The 24,280-nt window shown below is 44.1% G+C and overlaps 2 protein-coding genes across 2 annotated transcripts in view; both read right to left on the bottom strand.

Annotated features, from left to right (window-relative positions):
• Nucleotides 1-15,666, bottom strand: part of LOC145949945 (uncharacterized) — a 95,569-nt gene extending 79,903 nt beyond the window's left edge. Inside the window, exon 1 of the mRNA XM_083060854.1 lies at nucleotides 15,528-15,666. Within this exon, the coding sequence (XP_082916980.1) occupies nucleotides 15,528-15,666 (139 nt within the window). The remainder of the gene's footprint in view (nucleotides 1-15,527) is intronic.
• A 659-nt stretch (nucleotides 15,667-16,325) lies between these two features.
• LOC145949944 (uncharacterized) lies at nucleotides 16,326-17,186 on the bottom strand. Its single transcript, XM_083060853.1, has 2 exons — nucleotides 16,640-17,186; nucleotides 16,326-16,462 (listed from the first exon to the last, which is right to left on the bottom strand). Exons 1-2 carry the CDS (start codon nucleotides 17,184-17,186, stop codon nucleotides 16,326-16,328), a joined length of 684 nt encoding a protein of 227 aa, XP_082916979.1.
• Between the last annotated feature and the right edge of the window lie 7,094 nt (nucleotides 17,187-24,280).

Genomic DNA, 24,280 nt, shown 5'->3' with positions numbered 1-24,280 from the left:
GATGTTAGTACGGCCGGTTGATGGGTTTATAGGAGCCTATGAGACCGTTGTCGAAAAGCATCACTCAAGGTGATAACCATGAACTCGAGTCCGACGGTGCGTTGGAGCTTTCCATCGACCTACGACAAGAGGAATTGGGTCCCTATAATGGGGGCACCTTGGGGGCCTTTGACCAAGTGAGAACAGTTAGATCCTCCTTGAATATGCACTTTTCTGCAGGAGACCCCTACCTCGTAATTCGCTCGTGACTGTTCGTGGATGAGTGAATTGTCTGTGCATTGACTATGTGACATTGTATGAGCATACATTTGCATTCTTTAAACATACAACATTCCTAGTAAAATAAAAATAAATAGAAATAAGGATCTTCTAGTGCATGGTGTTGACATCTACCCTCATCACATTCATGTAGGCAGTTTCCCTTTTCACCCAAAAAAAAAATACAAAATACAAAAAAATAATATTTACCCAAACCAAGCAATATCATGCATCATGTTAGGAAAATCCCAAGAAACATGATAATGCCTAGTTAAATAAACACTATGCATGCATATTCATCTCCATCATCTCATATCATGCATTTTACTGTAGATCATGGAGGGATCTAGGGGAGTGCAAGGGCAATTGAAGAAAGTGGACTTCTTATTATACCGTGCCGAGAGGTTGGATCACCTCTGTACCTTGATGCCACGAGAGGCTCGTTTGGAGTTTGAAAAATCCTATGGACGAGTTCTCGACTTGATGAAGATTTGTGTAGATCCATCCTTTCTGAGAGCATTGGTCCACTTTTGGAGTCTCGATCTACATTGTTTCGAGTTCCCCCAGTTTGACCTAGTTCCTACTCTCGAGGAATACGAGCTCATGCTACGATGGCCCAAATCAGCTGGGGTCTATATCTTTCATGATAACCATGTGGCCGTGGAGAGAGTTGCCACTCAGGTCAAATTACCATCACGATCAGCTGCCTTGGTGGGGAACGGTAATGTTAAAGGTTGGAAGCTTGCTATGATTGAAGACCACCTTTCTTCCTTGGCTGGTGAGGGAGATTGGTTAGCTTTCAACAAGACTCTAGCATTAGCTGTATTTGGGATGATCCTTTTCCCCTTCTACGCTAACACAGTGGACCATGCTGCAATGGACGCTTTCTTCGCTTGGGACGTACACATGAAGAGTCCCGTGCCTGCCATTCTTGCCGACACCTTGCTCTCTGTTCATTTGTCTCAACAGAAGCAAGGGAAAACCATTCGATGCTGCACCTCCTTGCTGTATGTATGGGGCATTACACACTTCTATGCTTCTAGTCATATGGGGACCTTGCCCGATCCATTGAGGAGTTTCTCCAAGATCCCCGTACGCCGCCGATATGCTTCCGAATGGAAGGAAGAAATGGAACAGTGGAACATTAATCACTTCACATGGGTTTGCCCTTGGTTCCATCCGAGCCATATATTGACGAGATGCGGCAGTTATCCAAGCATACCATTGATGGGCCTCAGAGGTTGCATAGCCTACTCGCCTAAATTGGTTATGAGACAACTAATGAGGACCCAAATTATTCCTACTAAAGAGGAGCTTGGAGGGTCGTGTTTCTCCTATGATTCCGAACATCAAAGGGATATGCACTCTGTCATAAGAGCGTGGGAGAGACCAACCTATGAGGGAGATCTCGAACTTGGAAAGCCTCGGGTATCCGTCTCCATTGATTATGAGGAATGGAGGAGCAAGAGGGTGGTGCCTCAACCATCCACTTCTTGTGCAACCACAGCAACAAGGAAGGCATTGCAAGAACAAGTCGACGCCTTGACCAAAAAGCTGGAAATTATGGGAGCTCAAATGAGAGTTCTTGAAGAGAAAAATGAAGAATCCAGTTTTACTATTGACGGTCTTCAAAGGCAATGCAAGAAGAAGGACCACGAGATAGAGCGGCTCAAGGATGAGTGTGCTAACCTCAATGAGGAGACTACTCGGGCATCCAAAATGCAAAAAATTGAACCGAGTAGTCAACTCCAAGAAGTCAACGCAAAGATAGCGCACCTGGAAGCCGAACGTGCAAAGCAGGCACAGTTGATCAGGGACATGCAAGAGGACTTGCTATCGACTCGATCCGACGCACAGAAATGGCGGGAAGTCGCTCAACGACAAGCCGCAAACCTTTCCGACTTCCGCAAAAAGGAAAGGAAAGGATTGGCACGAATGGCTAAACTCCAAGAGGAGAAAGATCGAGCCGAAGACGAGCTGAACGAGCTGCAGGCCATGATCAACTATCACATTCAGAAAGCGAAGGAGGCTCAGAAGACTTGTGATGATATGAGCCAAGCCGTCCACTTGCAAGTTGAAGCAATGGCACGCCATGTTGAGGAAGCCGAAGAAGAATGGCAACGACGTATGAACCCGCCTGTGGGTTTCTACCGGCTTTTCTCTTTTTGTAAAAAATTGCTTCAAAGCATTGTATAAAAAGTTGTGCACTTTCTTCAATGAATAAAATCGAATTCTTGAGATTTATCGCCTTTGCATCACATTAGTCATTCATTTTGCATTTATCTCTCCTAGTAATTAATAATAAAGATTAATAAAAAGAAAGAATTAATCGATGTGTATGTTCAGAATGGATCGCACGCCATTTGTGATAAAATGCAAACCAACAACTACGCAAAGCGAACACACGACGACGCCGTTGTTGGTAGTCAAGATAGAAAAAGGGGAAGGCCCCACGCCGTTAAGGATTGTCGCTCCAAGACCTTTCCCTTACGAATCAAATAAGGCTGTGCCATGGATATACGACATCCATACTTCTACCGGCAGTGATATCTCCAACATCGCTGGACTTGGGGGCATGACTAGGAGTGGCAGGATCTACACTCCCGAAGATCTGCACGATAAAGCTCCCAAGAATAAAGGAAAAGAAAAGGAGAAAACCGAGGAAGATAGAGAATCCGAGGAGGAGACTGATGAGCTGTTAAAATTCATCAAACAAAGCGAGTACTCCATTGTGGATCAACTTCACAAGACACCAGCAAAGATCACTTTGTTGTCATTGATCCTAAGCTCCGAACCGCATCGGCAAGCTCTGTTGAAGGTCTTGAACGAGGCATATGTGTCGCATACCATCTCCCAAGACAAGTTTGAGGGAATTGTTAACCACATCACGGCTAATGATCACCTCACTTTCACCGATGAAGAAATCCCCGCCGAGGGACCTAATCACAACAAACCCTTGCACATCTCTGTAAAGTGCAAGGAGTACCACATCGCAAAAGTCTTGGTGGATAACGGGTCTTCCTTGAATGTGATGCCCAAAAGAACTTTTGATCAAGTGGCAATCAAGGGAGTCCAAATGCGCCCGAGCAACATGATCGTTCGAGCTTTCGATGGTTCTAAGAGAGAAGTGGTGGGAGAAGTCAATCTTCCGATCCAAATTGGACCTACCATCTTCAACGTCGAATTCCAAGTGATGGATATTACTCCTGCATACAGCTGTCTCCTAGGCCGACCTTGGATTCATGATGCGAAAGCTGTGCCCTCTACGCTCCACCAAAAAGTCAAATTCATTGTGGGTGACAAACTGGTGACTGTACAAGCTGAAGATGACATACTCATCAGCAAGCCATCCAACATACCTTATGTGGATGCAACAGAGGAAGCTTTGGAAACCGCCTTCCAAGCATTGGAAATTGCCAATGTTGAAACGTTTCCCCGAGAAATGAAGAAGGTAGCCCATATGCTCACAAAGAACGGATACTTGCCAGGACAAGGATTGGGCAAGTACTCCCAAGGAATCCCGGAGCTACCTATTATCAAGGACAATCCGGGGAAACAAGGGTTAGGATACAACCCTGTTAAAGGTCAAAGAACGAAGAGGAATCAAGATCCTTCTCAACGTTCTTTAAGCCAGATCTTTAAGAGGGCGGATTCACAAACGTCAAGGCCGGTCGTCGTCATCAAGTGTCCTTTTCCTTCTAATAGGGATGTGTAAATTCAGTGACTATTAGAGATCACTCCTCGGGGACAGCCCGACCCCCGAGCCTCGATAGGGCACATGTTTCCATCACGATTATAATAAAATCATTCTTCATTAATTTCTTATTGATTCTTTTCTTGCTTACCATAAAATTCTAAACCACGTCATTTAACCCTGTTTGGATAAACATAAGTGAGGTTAAAATCGTCTTAATAATCAATAAACCCGCATCATTTTTATGTGGAAATGTGCATGACAGCTTGGAGCACCTTTTCTTGGCATCAATAAATGCCATCATGGATAAAGAAATCCTAAAGATAATAAGCTCGGCAGGAAACCCAAAAGGGGACCGCACAAAATAAGAACAAAAGACCCGCTAGGAATCCCACAAAAGGGTGACCTAGGCAAAAATTAGGGTTACAAAATAATGAACAAAAACAAAAGCCCGCTAAGACATCACAAATGGGTGTTTTAGGCAAAAGTTAGGGCCGTCAAAAAAGGAAAAACAAAATAAATCCATGATGGTACCATCAATCGAATTCAACAAGGGGCTCAAGAAAAGCTATCCAAGTTGTCAAAACACAATCATTAATAACGAAGATGTGCTTAACTTCATGAGTGTTTAATCGAACAAACCTAAACACAATAAGCCTGCCATTGGCCAGCCATTCTTACAAAATCCATTTTTCAAAAATAAAACAATCCCCTCTAAAACACAAACTTTTGAAAAATATACCTTTTCCTTCTTTTCTCTCTTGTCCCTAACGATTTTTGAATAATCTAGTGGAAACATGGAGATATAGTGGTCAATAAGAGGGTTGACACATCTTCTAAAGGAAGGGAGAATCATTTGGTTGATAACACCAAAAAACAAATACGCATCATTCCTCGGTTACAGAAATCGGCAAAGCACAGTCTGTCTGGAGGAATGGCAAGATCCAAACAAAGAACGCATCGATTAATTCTTTTGAAAAACTGAATCAAATAGAATTAGGTGCATCTCATTCGCATACATACATACAGATGATAGGTGTACTAGAAGACCACTTATTCTCTGTTTATCAAAAAAAAAAAAAAAAAAAAAAAAAAAAAAAAAAAAAAAAAAAAAAAAACCATAAAATCAGAAAAAATCCAATACGCCCGTATTGGTATTAATACGGTCGTATTGGAGTTAACGTTAAGCACAACGTTTCAACTCCAATACGGGCGTATTAAAATCCAGTACGATCGTATTGAATCCCAATACGATCGTATTGAATCCAATACGGTCCGTATTGGTTGTAGATTTTGTACATCAACGGAAAGGCCAATACGGCCGTATTGAATCCAATACGGGCCGTATTGGCGGAATTTTGCCTATAAATAAAGGCTTCCCCTCCCTCATTTTGCATACCTTCCTTCATTCTCCACATTCCTTGCTTGTGAGTGCATTCCTAGAGAGATTATCGGAAATGGCAGAATCTTCTCGCAAAAGGCAGAGAGCCCCGGCCAGACGCGTAATGACAGACCGACACCGAGACCGTCTGCAGCTCATAGAGACGTTCACCATTGAGCCGTCAAGAGTGCTCGACTTTGAGCTTCTCCAAGCGGTGGGCTTGGAGAATGATGTCAGGAACTACTTCGACGCTATAGGATGGGGATTTGTCCTTAATCCACCATCCCAGCTATATTTGACGGCCACGAAGGAGTTCTTGGCCACAGTCGGCGTCACGGAGTCGACTAACAGCTACGGGGAGGATGTTTGCGCGGTGGATTTCTGGATGAATGAAGGATACCGCACGCTGACGTTGGACGAGTTCAACGTCCAGGCAGGGTTTTTCAGCCGCACTGATCAGCTGGCCTTCCGAGATGCCATATGTGAGTGGCCTGATCAGTGGACCCCGGTTGAGATGTGGAGTTTGCTCACTGGCCGACGGGATTATCATTCAGGGGTGAAGGGCTCCCGGCTCCCGACTGCTCTTAGGATCTGTCATAAGATCCTCACCAGTACCATTCATGGCAGGTCCAAGAGTCAGGAGTCGATTACACGACCGGATCTGCTGGCCTTATACTGCATGGCCACCGGCCGGAAGGCCAACCCTGGATATTTCTTCCTTGAGCACGTGAAGAAGTTTGGGATACGAGAGGGAGGAGAGTCCAGACAGGGGTACATCTTGGTTGCCCCACTCCTCTCACAGCTGGCGGAGACATGGGGATGTCCCGATGGTGCGGAGCCAGGGGCGTTGGCGCCAAAGTTGATTGGTGCCTCCACCCTGATTAACATGAAGATCATCGCTAGATCGCCAGGAGGGGGGTTTGTGCGAGTAAATGGCCTCGAGACCTTCGACGACCTCCTCAACAATCTCGACTTTGAGGGAGGCGACACCCCGCAGCCAGAGGCTAGCACGTCACGGTCGGACAGGGGATACTTTGACGCCCGCTTCGACACACTGCAGCAGAGCATTGACACGCGATTCGATGCTTTTCAGCAGAGCATCGACACGCGATTCGATGCTTTTCAGCATAGTGTCGGTACATGGCAGCAGAGTACCGATGCTCGACTAGATACCTTGGTGCAGGGGTTCGACAACCTCTCCGTCTGGATGCATCGCCGCTTCCCGGACTCGCCACAGGACCCGCCAGCAGAGGAGTGAAGACTGGCTTCTGTTTTAGTGCTTTTTCATGTACTAATTTGGTTGGGCTTAGCCCCATTTCCCAAATTTTTCTTGTACAAATTCATTTTTAATGAAATTTGCCACTTTTGAATTCAAAATTCTCTAGCAATTTAAATTCTGTACAGCAAAAGCCAAAAATATGAAAAAAGGCAAGATACAGAAAAAGCCAAAAAATAAAAAGGCAAGAATACAGAAGATCCGACAATCAGTTTGCACAGAATAACTGAGCCTGGAGAGGCTCGCAGAAATAATACTCCCCAGAGAAACCTCAACTCACGCTCTTGGACTCAAAATCCCCAGCAAGAGCTATCAAAGCAAAATCGTCAAAGACCCCAATAGAAGTACGATCACCCAAGCAGAATATCCAAGTCAAAGGACTGAAACTTCCTCAGTGAAGATAGCTCTCCAACTCAAGTGTTGAGTGAGGCTAAGCCTGTAGAGGCTTCCTAAATAATACTCTGGGATACATAAGATCCCCAAATCCCCAGTCGCCTACTCAAGAGGCATCCCTGCAGAAGGAGGAAAAAATAAAAAATCAATAATCATTCCCCAAGTGGAATCTGGCTCTCAGCCAATCATTGAACGTCAAGCTGATACGCCTAACAGAAGAGGCTAATCAAAATCAACGACAAAATCCCCCAGTGGATAACAGCCTACACGGAGGCAGCAAAATCAAAAACCAAAAGAGACACCCGAACAAGGATAACCGGGATACTCCACCAACGTCGAAAGGACGTCAGCCAATCATAAGGCACCGCTCACATCAGAAAGAGCATCTTTGTGTCTGCACCCAAAGGAATCAGAAATTCCCCAGTGGGAACCAACTACGCAATGGAAAGTTGGGACACAAGAACCTATGAGTAACTGCACATCCCCTAGACGGATCCCTGCGTTATCCAGCCCTTAGTGGCACAAAATCAAAAAACAACCGTCGAAGCAGCATCGTGGACTGTGGAGACAAAATCATCACGAATCCCTGGAAAGGAGATATTCACGCTACCCCGTCGTCACAAACACGGAGGTATGCAGCTTCCGGCTCGGACAATGAGCGAAGCTATCTCTGGAAAAGGGGTACTCACCGCTTACCGTTGTCATAAGGGTACTTAGCTTCCGGCTCGAACAAAGAGTGAAGTTAAGCCTGGAGAGACGGTACTTACAGCTTCCAGCTTGGGCAACAAGCAAAGCAAGGCCTGGAGAGGCAAAACTCACACTGCTTACCGTTGTCACAAGGGTACTTAGCTTCCGGCTCGAACAAAGAGTGAAGTTAAGCCTGGAGAGACGGTACTCACAGCTTCCAGCTTGGGCAACAAGCAAAGCAAGGCCTGGAGAGGCAAAACTCATACTGCTCACCGTCGTCACAAAGATGCTTAGCTTCCGGCTCGAACAAAGAGTGAAGTTAAGCCTGGAGAGACGGTACTCACAGCTTCCAGCTTGGGCAACAAGCAAAGCAAGGCCTGGAGAGGCAAAACTCACACTACTCACCGTCGTCGCAAAGGTGCTTGGTTTCCGGCTCGAACAAAGAGTGAAGCTAAGCCTAGAGAGGCGGTACTCAACCATCAGCGTCATCAGAGGCGCGTTGATGTCCAACTTCCGGCTCGGGCGTCGAGTGAAGTTGGCCTTGGAGAAGGTAAACTCAGCTACCGAGGATGTCAGAAGCGCCGAGGTATGCACCCACCTGGAGAGGCTACTCAACATTTTCCCACCGGAAGACGCTACAAGTCAGAAGGTCGGCACAATACCCGGACAATTGGGTCAACTCCTTTACTTGTCAGCCGATACACCAAGAGGCCGTCCGACTAAGTAAAGGGGGGGCAGCTGTAGACCCCTAAAATTGTCCGGGTCAGAAATAAAGCTTGAAGACTCTCGAAGACTGAAGGATAATCAGCCAGAAGGACTCCTCGAAGGCCCTAGGAGGGTTCTCTGTAGGTCCAGAGGTCTTAAAATAGTTTAAAATAAAGAAGTGGAGGGAAAAAGCCCAATACGGCCGTACTGAACTCAATACGGCCGTATTGAAGCTTCAATACGGCCATACTGAAGTCAGTACGACCGTATTGACACTTCAATACGACCGCTGCGAACTCAATACGGGCGTATTGAAATTTCTGACTTTCAATACGACCGTATTGAACCCCAATACGACCGTATTGAAGTTCAAAAATTTCAATACGGCCGTATTGGCCCTGTAGGCCGTACTGCGCCTATTCCCTATAAATATGACGTCAATTGGACGTCATTCCACACTTTTCAACATAGTTTGAACCCTCTCCTTGAGTATTCTGGGGTTTTTGAGCAGTGTTCTGCCCTAGAAATCACTCGGAGAGTTGATCCGACGAAGTTCTTGAGCCCCGAGCCATTTTGCTTGAGGATCGAACCTAGTCGAGGGGAAATCTCTTTGATTCCCTTAGTTAAAATTTTGTTCTAGGAGAGCGAGGAGCGGGCTTGTAGAGCGAGGGAACGCCAAAACGCTTCCCAGTTCATTTTTTATAAAAAGCACGCTTCAAGAGGTTTCCCTTCAATCCTTCCTTTTACTGCTTTCTGTGTGCATATTTAAACTGTCATCATGTAGATAGTCAATTCATAATTGTTTAGAATAAATAGGGGTAATTTAGTAATTTTACGCTGTTATTTTAGAAAATAATCTGTCATAGGGAACCCGAAAGGGGCGCTGTGGGGTGCTAACACCTTCCCCACGCGTAACCGACTCCCTTACCCAACTCTGGTTGTAGTGGCCAAAGTTGATTTTTAAATCAATTGCCTTATCCCTTTTTCCAATGTTTTGAGTAAAACATTGGTGGCGACTCCACGAACCCTCCTTTTATGAAAACCTCTAATCCATGGAGGGTCCCGCTTGGGATTAATATGGATTAGTGAGCCTTTTAATAAAATTGCTCGTTTGACGAGGTCTCAGTTTGAGAATAAGTCATTCTAGCAATCCACTATTTTTAAACAAATAAACGAGTCCAACCATCCTTCGCGAATGCCGAAAGCCCGTTTCGGGCCGGTGGCGACAGGGCACATGTTTCCATCATGATTATAATAAAATCATTCTTCATTAATTCTTTATTGCTTCTTTTCTTGCTTGCAATAAAATTCTAGACCACATTATTTTAACCCTGTTTGAATAAACATGAATGAGGTTAAAATCATCTTAATAATAAACCCACATCATTTTTATGTGGAAGTGTGTGTGTCAACTTGGAGCACCTTTTCTTGGCCTCAATAAGTGCCATCATGGATAAAGAAATCCTAAAGAGCAAAAGACCCGCTAGGAATCCCACAAAAGGGTGACCTAGGCAAAAATTAGGGTTACAAAATAATGAACAAAAACAAAAGCCCGCTAAGACATCACAAAAGGGTGTTTTAGGCAAAAGTTAGGGCCGTCAAAAAAGAAGAAAAACAAAATAAATCCATGATGGTACCATCAATTGAATTCAACAAGGAGCTCAAGAAAAGCTATCCAAGTTGTCAAAGCACAATCATTAATAACAAAGATGTGCTTAACTTCATAAGTGTTTAATCGAACAAACCTAAACACAATAAGCCTACCATTGGCCAGCCATTCTTACAAAATCCATTTTTCAAAAATAAAACAATCCCCTCTAAAAAACAAACTTTTGAAAATATATCTTTTCCTTCTTTTCTCTCTTGTCCCAACGATTTTTGAATAATCTAGTGGAAACATGGAGATATAGTGGTCAATAGGAGGGTTGACACATCTCTTAAAGGAAGGGAAGGATTATTTGGTTGATGACACCAAATCCCAAAATCAAATACGCATCATTCCTCGGTTACAGAAATCGGCAGAGCACAGCTCGTCTAGAGGAATGGCAAAAATCCAAACAGAAGAACGCATCGGTTAATTCTTTTAAAAAAAAAAAAAAGAATCAAATAGAATTAGGTGCATCATACTGCATACATGCATACAGATGATAGGTGTACTGGAAGATCACTTATTCTCTGTTTATTCTTAAAAAAAAAAAAAAAAAAAAAAATTATCAATCAATGCGCCCGTATTGAGTTTAATACGGGCGTATCAAGGTGAACGTTGAAGCAACGTTTCGTATTCAATACGACGTATTAAACACAATACGGGCGTATTGACGCTCAATACGGCCGTATTCCATTCAATACGGGCCGTATTGATTGCCACATTTGTACAATAACGGTAAAGCCAATACGGCCGTATTATATTCAATACGGCCGTACTGGCGAAAACTTCTCTATAAATAAGCCTCCCCCCTCTCATTTTTGCATAACAATCTTCATTCTCTGCATATTTTGTTTGTGAGTGCACCCTAGACAACTTCTCAGAAATGGCAGAGTCATCCCGAAAAAGACAGAGAGCCCCAGCTCGACGTGAGATGACGGATCGACACAGGCAACGGCTGGAGCTCATAGAGACATTCAACTTCGAGCCGTCAAGGGTGCTCGACTTTGACCTTCTCCGAGCAGTGGGCTTGGAGGATGACGTCAGGGGTTACTTCGGCAGCATAGGATGGGAATTTCTCCTTGATTCCCCTTCTCAGCTGTACTTGACAGCCACGAAGGAGTTCCTGGCCTCCGTCGGTATTACTGAGTCGACGAACAGTTATGGGGAAGATGTCTGCTCGGTTGACTTCTGGATGAATCAGGGGTACTGCTCCTTGACTTTGGACGAGTTCAATGTCCAGGCAGGATTTTTCAGCCGCACTGATCAGCTGGAATTTCGTGATGCCATATGCGAGTGGCCTGATCAGTGGACTCCGGTTGACATGTGGAGATTGCTCACTGGCCGAGAAGATTACCATTCAGGGGTAAAGGGCTCCCGGCTTCCGACCGCTCTTCGGATCTGCCACAAGATCCTTACCAGTACTATCCATGGCAGGTCCAAGAGCCCCGAGTCGATTACTCGTCCGGACCTGCTGGCATTATATTGCATGGCCACCGGACGGAAGGCCAACCCTGGATATTTCTTCCTCGAGCATGTGAAGAAGCTGGGGACACGAGAGGGAGGAGAGTCTAGACAGGGGTATATCTTGGTCGCCCCACTCCTCTCACAGCTGGCGGAGACATGGGGATGCCCCGATGGCGAAGAGCCAAGGGCGCTGGCGCCAAAGCTGATCGGTGCTACCACTTTGATTAGCATGAGGATCATTACTAGATCAGCTGGGGGGTTTGTACGAGTAGATGGCCCCGATGCCTATGCCGACATCCTCAATGACCTCGACTTTGAGGGCGATGGCAGCCCACAGCCAGAGACCGGCACTTCGCAGTCGGATAGGGCCTACTTTGATGCCCGCTTTGACGCTTTACAGCAAAGCATCGATACTCGATTCGATGCTTTTCAGCATAGCATAGGCACATGGCAGCAGAGTACAGATGCTCGACTAGATACCTTGGTGCAGGGGTTCGACAACCTCTCCGTCTGGATGCATCGCCGCTTCCCGGACCCGCCACAGGACCCGCCGGCAGAGGAGTTAGGACTGGCTTCTGTTTTCTTGCTTTTTTTTATGCATTAGTTTGGTTGGGCTTAGCCCCATTTCTCAAATTTTCCTTGTACAAATTCATTTTTAGTAATGAAATTTGCCACTTTTGAATTCAAAATTCTCTAGCAATTTAAATTCTGTACAGCAAAAGCCAAAAACATAAAAAAGGCAAAATACAGAAAAAGCCAAATCAGAAGAAAAGGCAAAATACAGAAAAAGCCGAAAATAAAAAAGGCAAGGATACAGAAAATCCAACAAACAATTTGTACAGAATAACCGAGCCTGGAGAGGCTTACCAAAATACTCCTCATCCTCAAAGAATAATTGAGCCTGGAGAGGCTTGCAGAAATAATACTCCCCAGAGGGAACCTCAACTCATGCTCTTGGATTCAAAATCCCCGGCAAGAGCTATCAAGCAAGATCGTCAAAATCCCCAATGGAAGTACGATCTCCCAAGCAGAATATCCAAGTCAAAGGACTTAAACTTCCTCAGTGAAGATAGCTCTCCAACTCAAGTGTCGAGTGAGGCTAAGCCTGCAGAGGCTTCCTAAATAATACTCTGGGTTACATAAGATCCCTCATTCCCCAATCGCCTACTCAGAGGCATCCCTGCAAAAGGAGAAAAAATCAAAAAATATCAATAAATATTTCCCAAGCGGAATTCGGCATGCAGCCAATCATCAAACATCAAGATAATTCGCCTACTCAAGAGGCATCCCTGCAAAAGGAGAAAAATCAAAAAATATCAATAAATATTCCCCAAGCGGAATCCGGCACTCAGCCGAACACTGAACTCCAATTCCTCAGTCGCCTACATAAGAGGCACTCCTTCAAAAGGAAAAATCATAAAAAGATCAATAATCATTCCCCAAGCGGAATCCGGCTCTCAGCCTATCATTGAATATCAAGATGATCTGCCTAACAGAAGAGGCCAATCACAACCAATGACAAAATCCCCTGGCGGATAATAGCCTACACAGAGGCAACAAAATCCAAAAGTTAAAAAGAGTTACCCGAATAAGGATAACCGGGATACTCCACCAACGTCAAAAGGACGTCAGCCAAACATAAGGCATCGCTCAACTCAGAGAGAAAGAGCATCTGTGTCTATACCCCAAGGAGTCAGAAATTCCCCAAGGGTACCAACAATGCAATGCAAGTTGGAGCACAGGAACCTGTGAATGACTGCACATCCCCTAGACGGATCCCTGCGTTATCCATCCCTCAGTGGCACAAAATCAAAAAGAACAACCGTCGAAGCAGCATCGTGGACTGTGGAGACAAAATCATCGCAAATCCCTGAAAAGGAGATATTCACGCTACCCCGTCGTCACAAACACGGAGGTATGCAGCTTCCGGCTCAAGCAATGAGCGAAGCTATCTCTGGAAAGGAGGCACTCACTGCTTACCGTCGTCACAAAGGTACTTAGCTTCCGGCTCGAACAAAGAGTGAAGCTAAGCCTGGAGAGGCGGTACTCACAGCTTCCAGCTTGGGCAGCAAGCAAAGCAAAGCCTGGAGAGGCGAAACTCACACTGCTCACCGTCGTCACAAAGGTGCTTAGTTTCCGGCTCGAACAAAGAGTGAGACTAAGCCTGGAGAGGCGAAACTCACACTGCTACCGTTGTCACAAGGGTACTTAGCTTCCGGCTCGAACAAAGAGTGAAGCTAAGCCTGGAGAGGCGGTATTCACAGCTTCCAGCTTGGGCAGCAAGCAAAGCAAAACCTGGAGAGGCTACTCGACAATTTTCCACCGGAAGACACTACAAGTCAGAAGGTTGGCTTATTACCCGGACAATTGGGTCAACTCCTTTACTTGTCAATCGATGCACTAAAAAGACCATTTGACTAAGTAAAGGGGGGGCAGCTGTAGACCCCTAAAATTGTCCGGGTCGGAAATAAAAGCTTGAAGACTCTCGAAGACTGAAGGAAGATCAGCCAGAAGGACTCCTGGAAGGCCCTAGGAGGGTTCTCTGTAGGTCTAGAGGTCTTAGAATAGCTCAAAATAAGGAAGTGGAGGGAATGAAGCCCAATACGGCCGTACTGAACTTAATACGGCCGTATTGAAGCTTCAATACGGCCGCCGTGAACTCAATACGGCGTATTGAAGTTTCTGAAACTTCAATACGGCCGTACTGAAATCAATACGGCCGTATTGAAGCTTCAATACAGCCGTATTGAAGCTTCAATACAGCCGCAGTGAACTCAATACGGGCGCATTGAAATTTCTGAATTTCAATACGGCCGTATTGAACTCAATACGACCGTATTGAAGTTCAAAAATTTCAATACGGCCGTATTGCTTCTGTAGGCCGTATTGCGCCTATTCCCTATAAATATGACGTCAATTGGACGTCATTCCACACTTTTTTCAGATAGTTTTAACCCTCTCCTTGAGTATTCTGGGGTTTTTGAGCAGTGTTCTGCCCTAGAAATCACTTGGAGAGTTGATCCGACAAAGTTCTTGAGCCCCGAGCCATTTTGCTTGAGGAGCGAACCTAGTCGAAGGGAAATCCTCCGGATTTCCATAGTTAAAAGTTTTTTAGGAGCGGGCGAGCTTGTAGAGCGAGGGAACGCCAAAAAGCTTCCCAGTTTTACTCAATATAAAAGCACGCTTCAAGAGGTTTCTTCTTAAATCCTTCCTTTTACTGCTTTCTGTGTGCATATTTAAACTGTCATCATGTAGATAGTTAATTTTATATTGCTTAGAATAAATAGGGGTAATTTAGTAATTTTACGTTGTTATTTTAGAAAATAATCTGTCATAGGGAACCCGAAAGGGGCGCTGTGGGGTGCTAACACCTTCCCCACGCGTAACCGACTCCCTTACCCAACTCTGGTTGTAATGGCCAAAGTTGATTTGAAAAATCAATTGCCTTATCCCTTTTTCCAATGTTTTGAGTAAAACATTGGTGGCGACTCCACGAACCCCTCCTTTTGCGAAAACCACTAATCCATGGAGGGTCCCGCTTGGGATTAATATGGATTGGTGAATCATTTAATAAAATTGCTCGTTTGACAAGGTCTCAGTTTGAGAATACGTCATTCTAGCAATCCATATTTTTAAACAAATAAACGAGTCCAACCATCCTTCGCGAATGCCGAAAGCCCGTTCGGGCCGGTGGCGACAAGAACAAGTCGTTCTAATAATCCAATACATTTTCAAAACTAAAATAAAAGCGAGCTCGACCGTCTTCGCGACCGCCGAGGCCCGTTTGGGCCGGTGGCGACAAGAAAGAAGTAGTGAGATTTACCTGCCAGAAGCTCAAGCATCTGGTCATTGAAAGCTAGCGAAAAATGATCTTTCCTGGTTGCTTGATTCAGCCTCCGGTAGTCGATGCAGACCCTCCAACTATTTTGCACTCTAGTGGGAATGAGCTCATCCCTCTCATTTTTCACAACAGTGAGGCCTGTCTTCTTGGGGACCACCTGGACTGGACTCACCCACTAACTATCTGATATAGGATAAATGATCCCAGCTTGAAGAAGCTTGGTCACCTCCTTCTTCACTACATCCAAAATGACAGGGTTGAGTCGCCTCTTGGGCTGTCTGATTGGTTTAGCTCCATCCTCTAAGAGTATCCTATGCATGCAAGTTGATGGACTGATACCAGGAATGTCTGCCAGGGTCCAACCGATGGCTTTCTTATGCTTTTAAGAACATGTAACAATTTCTCCTCTTAAACAGCATCAAGGGAGGTGGAAATGATCACTGGCAACTTCCCATCATCCTCCAAGTAAGCATACTTGAGATTTTCTAGTAGAGGCTTTAATTCTGGAATGGGTGCTGGCTGAACAGTAGAAGGAACTAAGGGTTCCATAGCATGTACCTTAACCTGCAAGTCAGATTCATGTGTACTTCCTGAAACATGGTTAGTGCATTCTGACTCTAAAGAAATAATATCCAGAGAAACAGCACCCAAAACATCAGATATAAAATCAGATTTATTTTTTGAACAGGAATCAAAATCGGATACTGAAATAGATTTATAATCAAACTCAGAAACAGATTCGGAAACATAATCAGATTCAGTGCATGAAAGAGAATTATATAGATCAGATAGAAAACAATGTTTATCATGCAAAGAATGAAAATCAAAAGCATACTCATCAACAACATCATCAAGTATCTCAGCACGAAAAATAGAATGGTCTTCAGATGGATGTCTCATGGCATCAAGAATATTAAAATGGACAATACTATCACCAAATTCCATGGAAAATGTACCATCATACACATCAATCTTAGTTCAGACTATTTTCAAAAATGGTCTACCTAAAATGATTGGGACAAATCCATGGGAAAATCCCTCCTCCATATCAAGCACATAGAAATCAGCATGAAAAATTAGTTCACCGACCCGAACTAAGACATCCTCAATGAAACCTGTAGGGTGGGCAACACTTCTATTTGCCAACTGTATCACCACACCCGTAGGTTGCATAGGACCAAGAGATAGAGATTTAAAAATGGATAGAGGCATGACATTTATAGAAGCACCCAAATCAAGCATGGCATTTTCAAATTTGTTATTCCCAATAATACAAGGTATGTAGAAAGTACCTGGGTCCTTACATTTTTCAGGAATGTGCAGAACAGATTTACCTATCAAAGTAGACACATTTCTGCCCATGCTGATTCTCTCATTTCCCTTTATTTTCCTCTTATGAGTGCACAACTCCTTCAAGAATTTTGCATATCTCGGGATTTGCTTTATGGCATCAAGTAGAGGTATGTTCACCTCTACCTTTCTAAAGGTCTCCAATATCTCCTTATCCACCACTTCCATCTTTTTGCTTGGAATCAATTTAGGAGGAAATGGAAGAGGGACAGGAGGCTGCTGCAAATCAGAATTTGTGCTGGAAGAAGGTCCACCTGCATGAAAATTTTGAGCACCAACTGGTTCATCATTTTGCTCAGGTGCAGATGCTGGAATTGGTACTAGCACAGGTGCAAATGAACGTGGAGGTACTATAGTGGGTATGTCAATCTGTTTCCCTGACCTCAATGTGATAGCACTCACATTTTTCGGATTCTGCATAGTCTGTGAATGCAACTTATCTGAATTTTGAGATTGTTCCTGATTGAGTTGAGTAGCCATCTGCCCCATCTGAATGGTCAAGCTCTGAATGGAAGCTCTGGTCTCTTTCTAGAATTGCATATTTTGAAGAGCCATCTACCTCACTAACTCCTCCAATGAAGGTTCAGAAGTAGAAGGTTGAGGAGCTAGCGGTGTAGGAGCTTCATGTTGTCTCTGCTGCTGCTGTTGGATAGGGGGAGGCACATATCTGCTAGGACCAACATTGTTTTGGAAGGGAGGGGATGGTTGTTGTTGCTGTTATTGCTGGTTAGACCATTTGAGATTGGGATGATTTCTCCAACCTGGATTGTACCTATTGCTGGAGAGGTCATAACTTTGCTGTTGTTGTTGTTGGACAAGAGGTCTGTTGTAAATATTTGTAGCATATGCCTCTAGATGCTCATTTACTCATGACTGCTACAAAGAAGGGCATACATTTGTGTGATGATCAATTGAAGAACAAAGGTCGCGGACCCTTGCCACAGATGAAGATTTTTGATTTGCAGCAAGTTGAATCACCAGGTTGACCAATGCATCAAGTTTACTCTCTAACTTTTTATCTGCATTAGTGGCCACATCATGAACTCCTCTGAAGACAATTACATTGTCATTTCTGGTACTAAATTGTTGAGAGTTGGAGGCCATTTTTTCTATCAAGTTCCTGGCTTCAGCTGGGGTCATGTCACAAAGTGCTCCACCACTTCCAGCATCTATCATACTCCTCTCCATGTTATTCAGCCCCTCATAGAAATATTGCACCAACAAATGCTCAGAAATCTGGTGGTGAGGACAGCTTGCACACAACTTGTTGAATCTCTCCCAGTACTCATACAAGCTCTCTCCACCAAGTTGCCTGATCCCTGATATATCTTTTCTATTTCTAGTGGTCCTCGTGGCAAGGAAGAATTTCTCCAGAAACATTCTTTGCAGATCATCCCAGCTAGTGATGGACCTGGGAGCCAAATAATATAGCTAATCTTTAGCAACTCCCTCCAATGAGTGTGGAAATGCCTTCAGGTAAATGTGATCCTCTTGAACATCAGGAAGCTTCATGGTAGAACAAACAATATGGAACTCCTTCAAATCTTTATGTGGATCCTCACCTGCATGACCATGAAACTTGGGCAACAAATGGATTAGTCCAGTTTTAAGCACAAAAGGAACATCTTCTTCAGGATATTGAATGCACAAACTCTCATAATTAAAATCAGGTGCAGCCATCTCCCTAAGAGTCATCTCATGGGGTCCATTATAAGGTTGTTCACCCATGTTTTCTGTTTGAATTAAATCAAGCTCAGATGCAACAGTTACACTAAGACTATCACTATGGCTATCACTGTGACTATGACTATCACTATCTAAAGATGGAATGATATGCTCTCTAGTTAGTCTATGGAATTTCCTATCAATCTCAGGATCAAATGGGTGCAAAAAATCAGGGTTGTTCCTAGTCATGCACTACATGCAACACATGCATCAGGACACGTGAACAGTAGGGGTAAAATGGGAAATTTTCATGAAAACTCAGAAAACATCAAAAATAATGCACCAATATCATCCTAAAATCATTAGAAACTACCACAAAAAATTTGAGAGCAAAATTCAAAGCCTAGCTATATGAACTACCTAAGAAAAGTTTGGAAAAATAGGGAAATAAAACTTCAAAAATAGAAAAAAAAAATAGTAAACGGCCTTTTTTTGAAAATCTAGCTGGGGCCAGACGACATTGCAGTCTGGGTTTGATAGATCTTTTTTTTCTACACAAAATGAAAAAAAAAGTTTGCCTAATTCCGATAACCAAAGCCAAAGTTATGGTCATTTGAAGTTTTGCTGAAAACTATTTTTTACACAAAATATAAGTTGAAATAAGTTACCACACAAAATTTGAGGCAAAAATAACAATTCTAGCTATCAAAACCAAAAATCACAATTTATTGGAAAATTCTGACATTATTCAGCACTATTCACCGCCACATGAAATGCACCAGATTTGCAACATTTTCACACCATTTCCCACAATTTTAGAACCTGAACAGAGGAGTAGTAGGGAGAGAAAACAGAGCTGATGGAGGAAGCCCATGGGCCAAGGGCCCAACTACTAGGGCTATGGCAAGGAGGATATAAGAGGAGTAGGCGCAAGCTCAAGGAAAGCCCATCACATTGTTTAGTTGGGCTTTGACTCAAGCCCAAGTAGAATAGGAGTAGTGTAGGGTTGGGCCTTAGAGCCTTGTATTTCTTTAAGGCCTTGTATTTCCGGCCATTTAGATTAGGAGGTTCATTTGATGGTCATTTAAATTTAGGGTTATTTAGGTTGCATGTGTATTTGCATTAGAATGTAATTAGTTTCACATTTGGTTTACATTTTGGCCATGTGCAACACGTGCACATGTGACCGAAATGCAACTCAAATGGAAGCCTAATGACATTCCAAATGAAGTAAACATGGTGTGATCCGGGTTTAGGCTCCAAAATTTGAATTTTGAATTCAAATTTTGGGCGCCTAAGGTTAAGTGAACCATACCATGGTTTCACTTAACCTTAGGCTAACCCATGGTTCACTTTGACCTAATTTTCTCTATAAATTTTATATGGCCGAAACATGTAAACACTTTTGGATTATATACATGAGACTTCTCTTCTTAGAACTCTCTCCCTCCGAAAGTCACTTGATCCTTTCTCTACCCTTCTTGAGCTCCTCTCTTTGTACAGCTAGGATCACTCACCTTCTTCCAGACTTGGCTAGAGCAAGCCTAGGTCACCTTGGTGCAACTTGGAGTCTTCTTCCTTGACAACCTTCCAAGGAATCCGAGAAGCATTGCATTGTTCTTGAGGATTCCCAAGTGGATTCTCATCAAGTGGTATCAAGAGCTTCAGTCTTCAAGAGATAAGTTCATCATCTTGTCTTTTGAATTTTGATCCGTGGTTCATCTTGTTCTTGTGTTCATCTTGTTCATATTGTTCATCTTGTGTTCTTGTCATTTGAGAGTTTAATCTTTTCTAGATCTAATTTTTGCCTTAAAAATTTGATGGATCTAGTATCATGTTGCTTGAATGATTCATTTATGCGTTTATGACTATTTGCTTCCATGAATCATGCTCCATCTCTTTTGCCTTTTAGGAAATTCTGCCTATTGTCGCCACCGGCCCGAAACGGGCTTTCGGCATTCGCGAAGGATGGTTGGACTCGTTTATTTGTTTGAAAAATGTGGATTGCTAGAATGACTTATTCTCAAACTGAGACCTCGTCAAACGAGCAATTTTATTAAAAGGCTCACTAATCCATATTAATCCCAAGCGGGACCCTCCATGGATTAGTGGTTTTCATAAAAGGAGGGTTCGTGGAGTCGCCACCAATGTTTTACTCAAAACATTGGAAAAAGGGATAAGGCAATTGATTTTATAAATCAACTTTGGCCATTACAACCAGAGTCGGGTAAGGGAGTCGGTTACGCGTGGGGAAGGTGTTAGCACCCCACAGCGCCCCTTTCGGGTTCCCTATGACAGATTATATTCTAAAATAACAGTATAAAATTACTAAATTACCCCTATTTATTATAAGCGATTATAAATTAACTATCTACATGATGACAGTTAAATATACAAACAGAAAGCAGTAAAAGGAAGGATTTTAAGAAGAAAACCTTTGAAGCGTGCTTTTATATATTTCGTAAAACTGGGAAGCTTTTTGGCGTTCCCTCGCTCTACAAGCCCGCTCGCTCTCTCCTATAAAATTTTGACTACGGAAATCCGGAGGATTTCCCTTCGACTAGGTTCGAATCTCCAAGCTAAGTGCTCGGAATTCCAGAACTTCGTCGGATCGACTCCCAGAGAGATTTCTAGGGCAGAACACTGCTCAAAAACCCCAGAATTCTCAAGGAGGGAGTCAAAACTGAGTGAAAAAGTGTGTAATGACGTCCAATTGACGTCATATTTATAGGGAATAGGCGCAGTACGGCCTACAGGGCCAATACGGCCGTATTGAAATTTTTGAACTTCAATACGGTCGTATTGGAGTTCAATACGGTCGTATTGAAAGTCAGAAATTTCAATACGCCCGTATTGAGTTCGCAGCGGTCGTATTGAAGTGTCAATACGGTCGTACTGACTTCAGTATGGCCGTATTGAAGCTTCAATACGGCCGTATTGAGTTCAGTACGGCCGTATTGGGCTTTTTCCCTCCACTTCTTTATTTTGAGCTATTCTAAGACCTCTGGACCTACAGAGAACCCTCCTAGGGCCTTCGAGGAGTCCTTCTGGCTGATTATCCTTCAGTCTTCGAGAGTCTTCAAGCTTTATTTCCGACCCGGACAATTTTAGGGGTCTACAGCTGCCCCCCCTTTACTTAGTCGGACGACCTTTTGGTATACCGGCTGACAAGTAAAGGAGTTGACCCAATTGTCCGGGTATTGTGCCGACCTTCTGACTTGTAGCGTCTTCCGGTGGGAAAATGTTGAGTAGCCTCTCCAGGTGGGTGCATACCTCGGCGCTTTTGACATCCTCGGTAGCTGAGTTTACCTTCTCCAAGGCCAACTTCACTCGACGCCCGAGCCGGAAGTTGGACATCAACGCGCCTCTGATGACGCTGATGGTTGAGTACCGCCTCTCCAGGCTTAACTTCACTCTTTGTTCGAGCCGGAAGTTAAGTACCCTTGTGACAACGGTAAGCAGTGTGAGTTTTGCCTCTCCAGGCCTTGCTTTGCTTGTTGCCCAAGCTGGAAGCTGTGAGTACCGTCTCTCCAGGCTTAACTTCACTCTTTGTTCGAGCCGGAAGCTAAGCACCTTTGTGACGACGGTGAGCAGTATGAGTTTTGCCTCTCCAGGCCTTGCTTTGCTTGTTGCCCAAGCTGGAAGCTGTGAGTACCGTCTCTCCAGGCTTAACTTCACTCTTTGTTCGAGCCGGAAGTTTGGACACCAACGCACCTCTGATGACGCTGATGGTTGAGTACCGTCTCTCCAGACTTTGCCACTCAACATGTGGCGGGTGAGTACCGTCTCTCCAGACTTTGCCACTCAACATGTGGCTGCCTCTCAACATAAGGCGGTTGAGTTTACCCTCTCCAGGGTTAGCTTCACTAGACGCCCTAGCCGGAAGCTGCGTACCTCCATGTTTTCTGAACACTTCGGTACTTGAGTTTGCCCTCTCCAGGGTCTTGCTTTGCTTGTTGCCCAAGCTGGAAGCTGTAAGTACCGTCTCCCCAGGCTTAGCTTCACTCTTTGTTTGAGCCGGAAGCTAAGTACCTTTGTGACAACGGTAAGCGATGAGTACCCCTTTTCCTAGAGATAGCTTCGCTCATTGCCCGAGCCGGAAGCTGCATACCTCCGTGTTTGTGACGACGGGGGTAGCGTGAATATCTCCTTTCCAGGGATTTGTGATGATTTTGTCTCCGCAGTCCATGATGCTGCTTCGACGGTTGTTTTTCGATTTTGTGCCACTAGGGGCTGGATAACGCAGGGATCCGTCTAGGGGATGTGCAGTCATTCATAGGTTCTTGTGCCCCAACTTGCTTTGCTTAGTTGGTACCCATGGGGAATTTCTGACTCCTTGGGGTATAGACACAGATGCTCTTTCTCTCTGAGTTGAGCGATGCCTTATGTTTGGCTGACGTCCTGTCGACGTTGGTGGAGTATCCCGATTATCCTTATTCGGGTGACTCTTTTTGACTTTTCTGGTTTTGTAGCCTCTGTGTAGGCTGTTATCCGCTAGGGATGTTGACATGTTGATTTTTTGACTGGCCTCTTCTGTTAGGCAGATAGTCTTGATGTTCGATGTTTTGGCGGGATGCCAAATTCCGTTTGGGGAATCTTATTAATCTTTTTGATTTTCTTCCCCTTTTGTGGGGATGCCTCTTGGATAGGCGATCATCCACTGGGGATTGATGTTGATTGGCCTCTTTTGTTAGGCAGATCATCTTGACGTTCATTTGTTAGGCTGAGAGCCAAATTCCACTTGGGGAATAGTTTATTGGTCTTCCTTTTGAAGAGATGCCTCTTTAGTAGGCGCTTGGGGATTTGAAGTTTTTATTCATCCCAGAGTATTATTTAGAAAGCCTCTTCAGGCTTAGCTTCACTCATCGCTTTTGAGTTGGAAAGCTATCCTCCATTGGGGAAGTTTAAAGTCCTTAGACATTTTTCTTGGATGATCAGGCCTCCTTTGGGGATTTCGCTGATCGCATTCTGATAGCTTTCACTGGGGAATTTGGCCCGTGAGTGTAAGCTTGAGATATCTCTGGGGAATCGAGCCTTTCTAGGCTCAACTATTCTGAAGGAAGAGTATTGTTTCTGCGAGCCTCTCCAGGCTCAATTATTCTGAGGGAGTATTCTTTCTGCGAGCCTCTCCAGGCTCAATTATTCTGAAGGAGTATTATTTCTGCGAGCCTCTCCAGGCTCAATTATTCTGAAGGGAGTATTCTTTCTGCGAGCCTCTCCAGGCTCGATTATTCTGAAGGAGTATTATTTCTGCGAGCCTCTCCAGGCTCAATTATTCTGTCTGATCGGGAGAGTATTATTTAGGAAGCCTCTACAGGCTTAGCCTCACTCAATGCCTGAGTCGGAGAGCTACTTTCCACTGAGGAAGTCTGAAGTCCTTTGACTTGGATATATTACTTGGATGATCGTACTTCCTTTGGGAGATTTTGACGATCTTGCTTTGGAAGCTCTTGTTGGATATTAGCTTCATGAGCTGAGGTTCCCTTTGGGGAGTATTATTTCTGCGAGCCTCCCCAGGCTCTAGTTATTCTGAGGAAGTATTATTTCTGCAAGCCTCTCCAGGCTCAATTATTCTGAAAGATGTGAAATCTTTGTCTTTTTTTTTGTATATTTGCCTTTTTTGTCATTTTTTGGCTTTTTCTGTATTTTTGTCTTTTTTGTCATTTTTTGGCTTTTTCTGTATTTTTGCCTTTTCTGTTGTTTTTCGGCTTTTTCTGTACAGAAATGTCTCAGTTATTATGAGAGAGTATTATTTCAGCGAGCCTCTCCAGGCTCAATTATTTTGAGAGAGTATTATTTCGGCGAGCCTCTCCAGGCTCAGTTATTCTGAAAGAGTATTATTTCGGCAAGCCTCTCCAGGCTCAGTTATTCTGAGAGTATTCTTTCGGCAAGCCTCTCCAGGCTCAGTTATTCTGTGG

Source organism: Cajanus cajan, chromosome 7 (assembly GCF_000230855.2).
Source record: "Cajanus cajan strain Asha chromosome 7, NIPB_CcT2T_4, whole genome shotgun sequence".
Classification (NCBI taxonomy): Eukaryota; Viridiplantae; Streptophyta; class Magnoliopsida; order Fabales; family Fabaceae; genus Cajanus; species Cajanus cajan.
Note: the sequence above shows the minus strand (reverse complement) of the source record. Positions and strands in the feature narration are given on the sequence as shown.

Coding starts and splice junctions, on each gene's coding strand:
- LOC145949944 (XM_083060853.1), bottom strand. CDS start 17,186: ATGGGGCAGATGGCTACTCAACTCAATCAGGAACAATCTCAAAATTCA. Junction 16,463..16,639: donor TGAAAAATGTAAGGACCCAG/GTACTTTCTACA, acceptor CCCACCCTACAG/GTTTCATTGAGGATGTCTTA.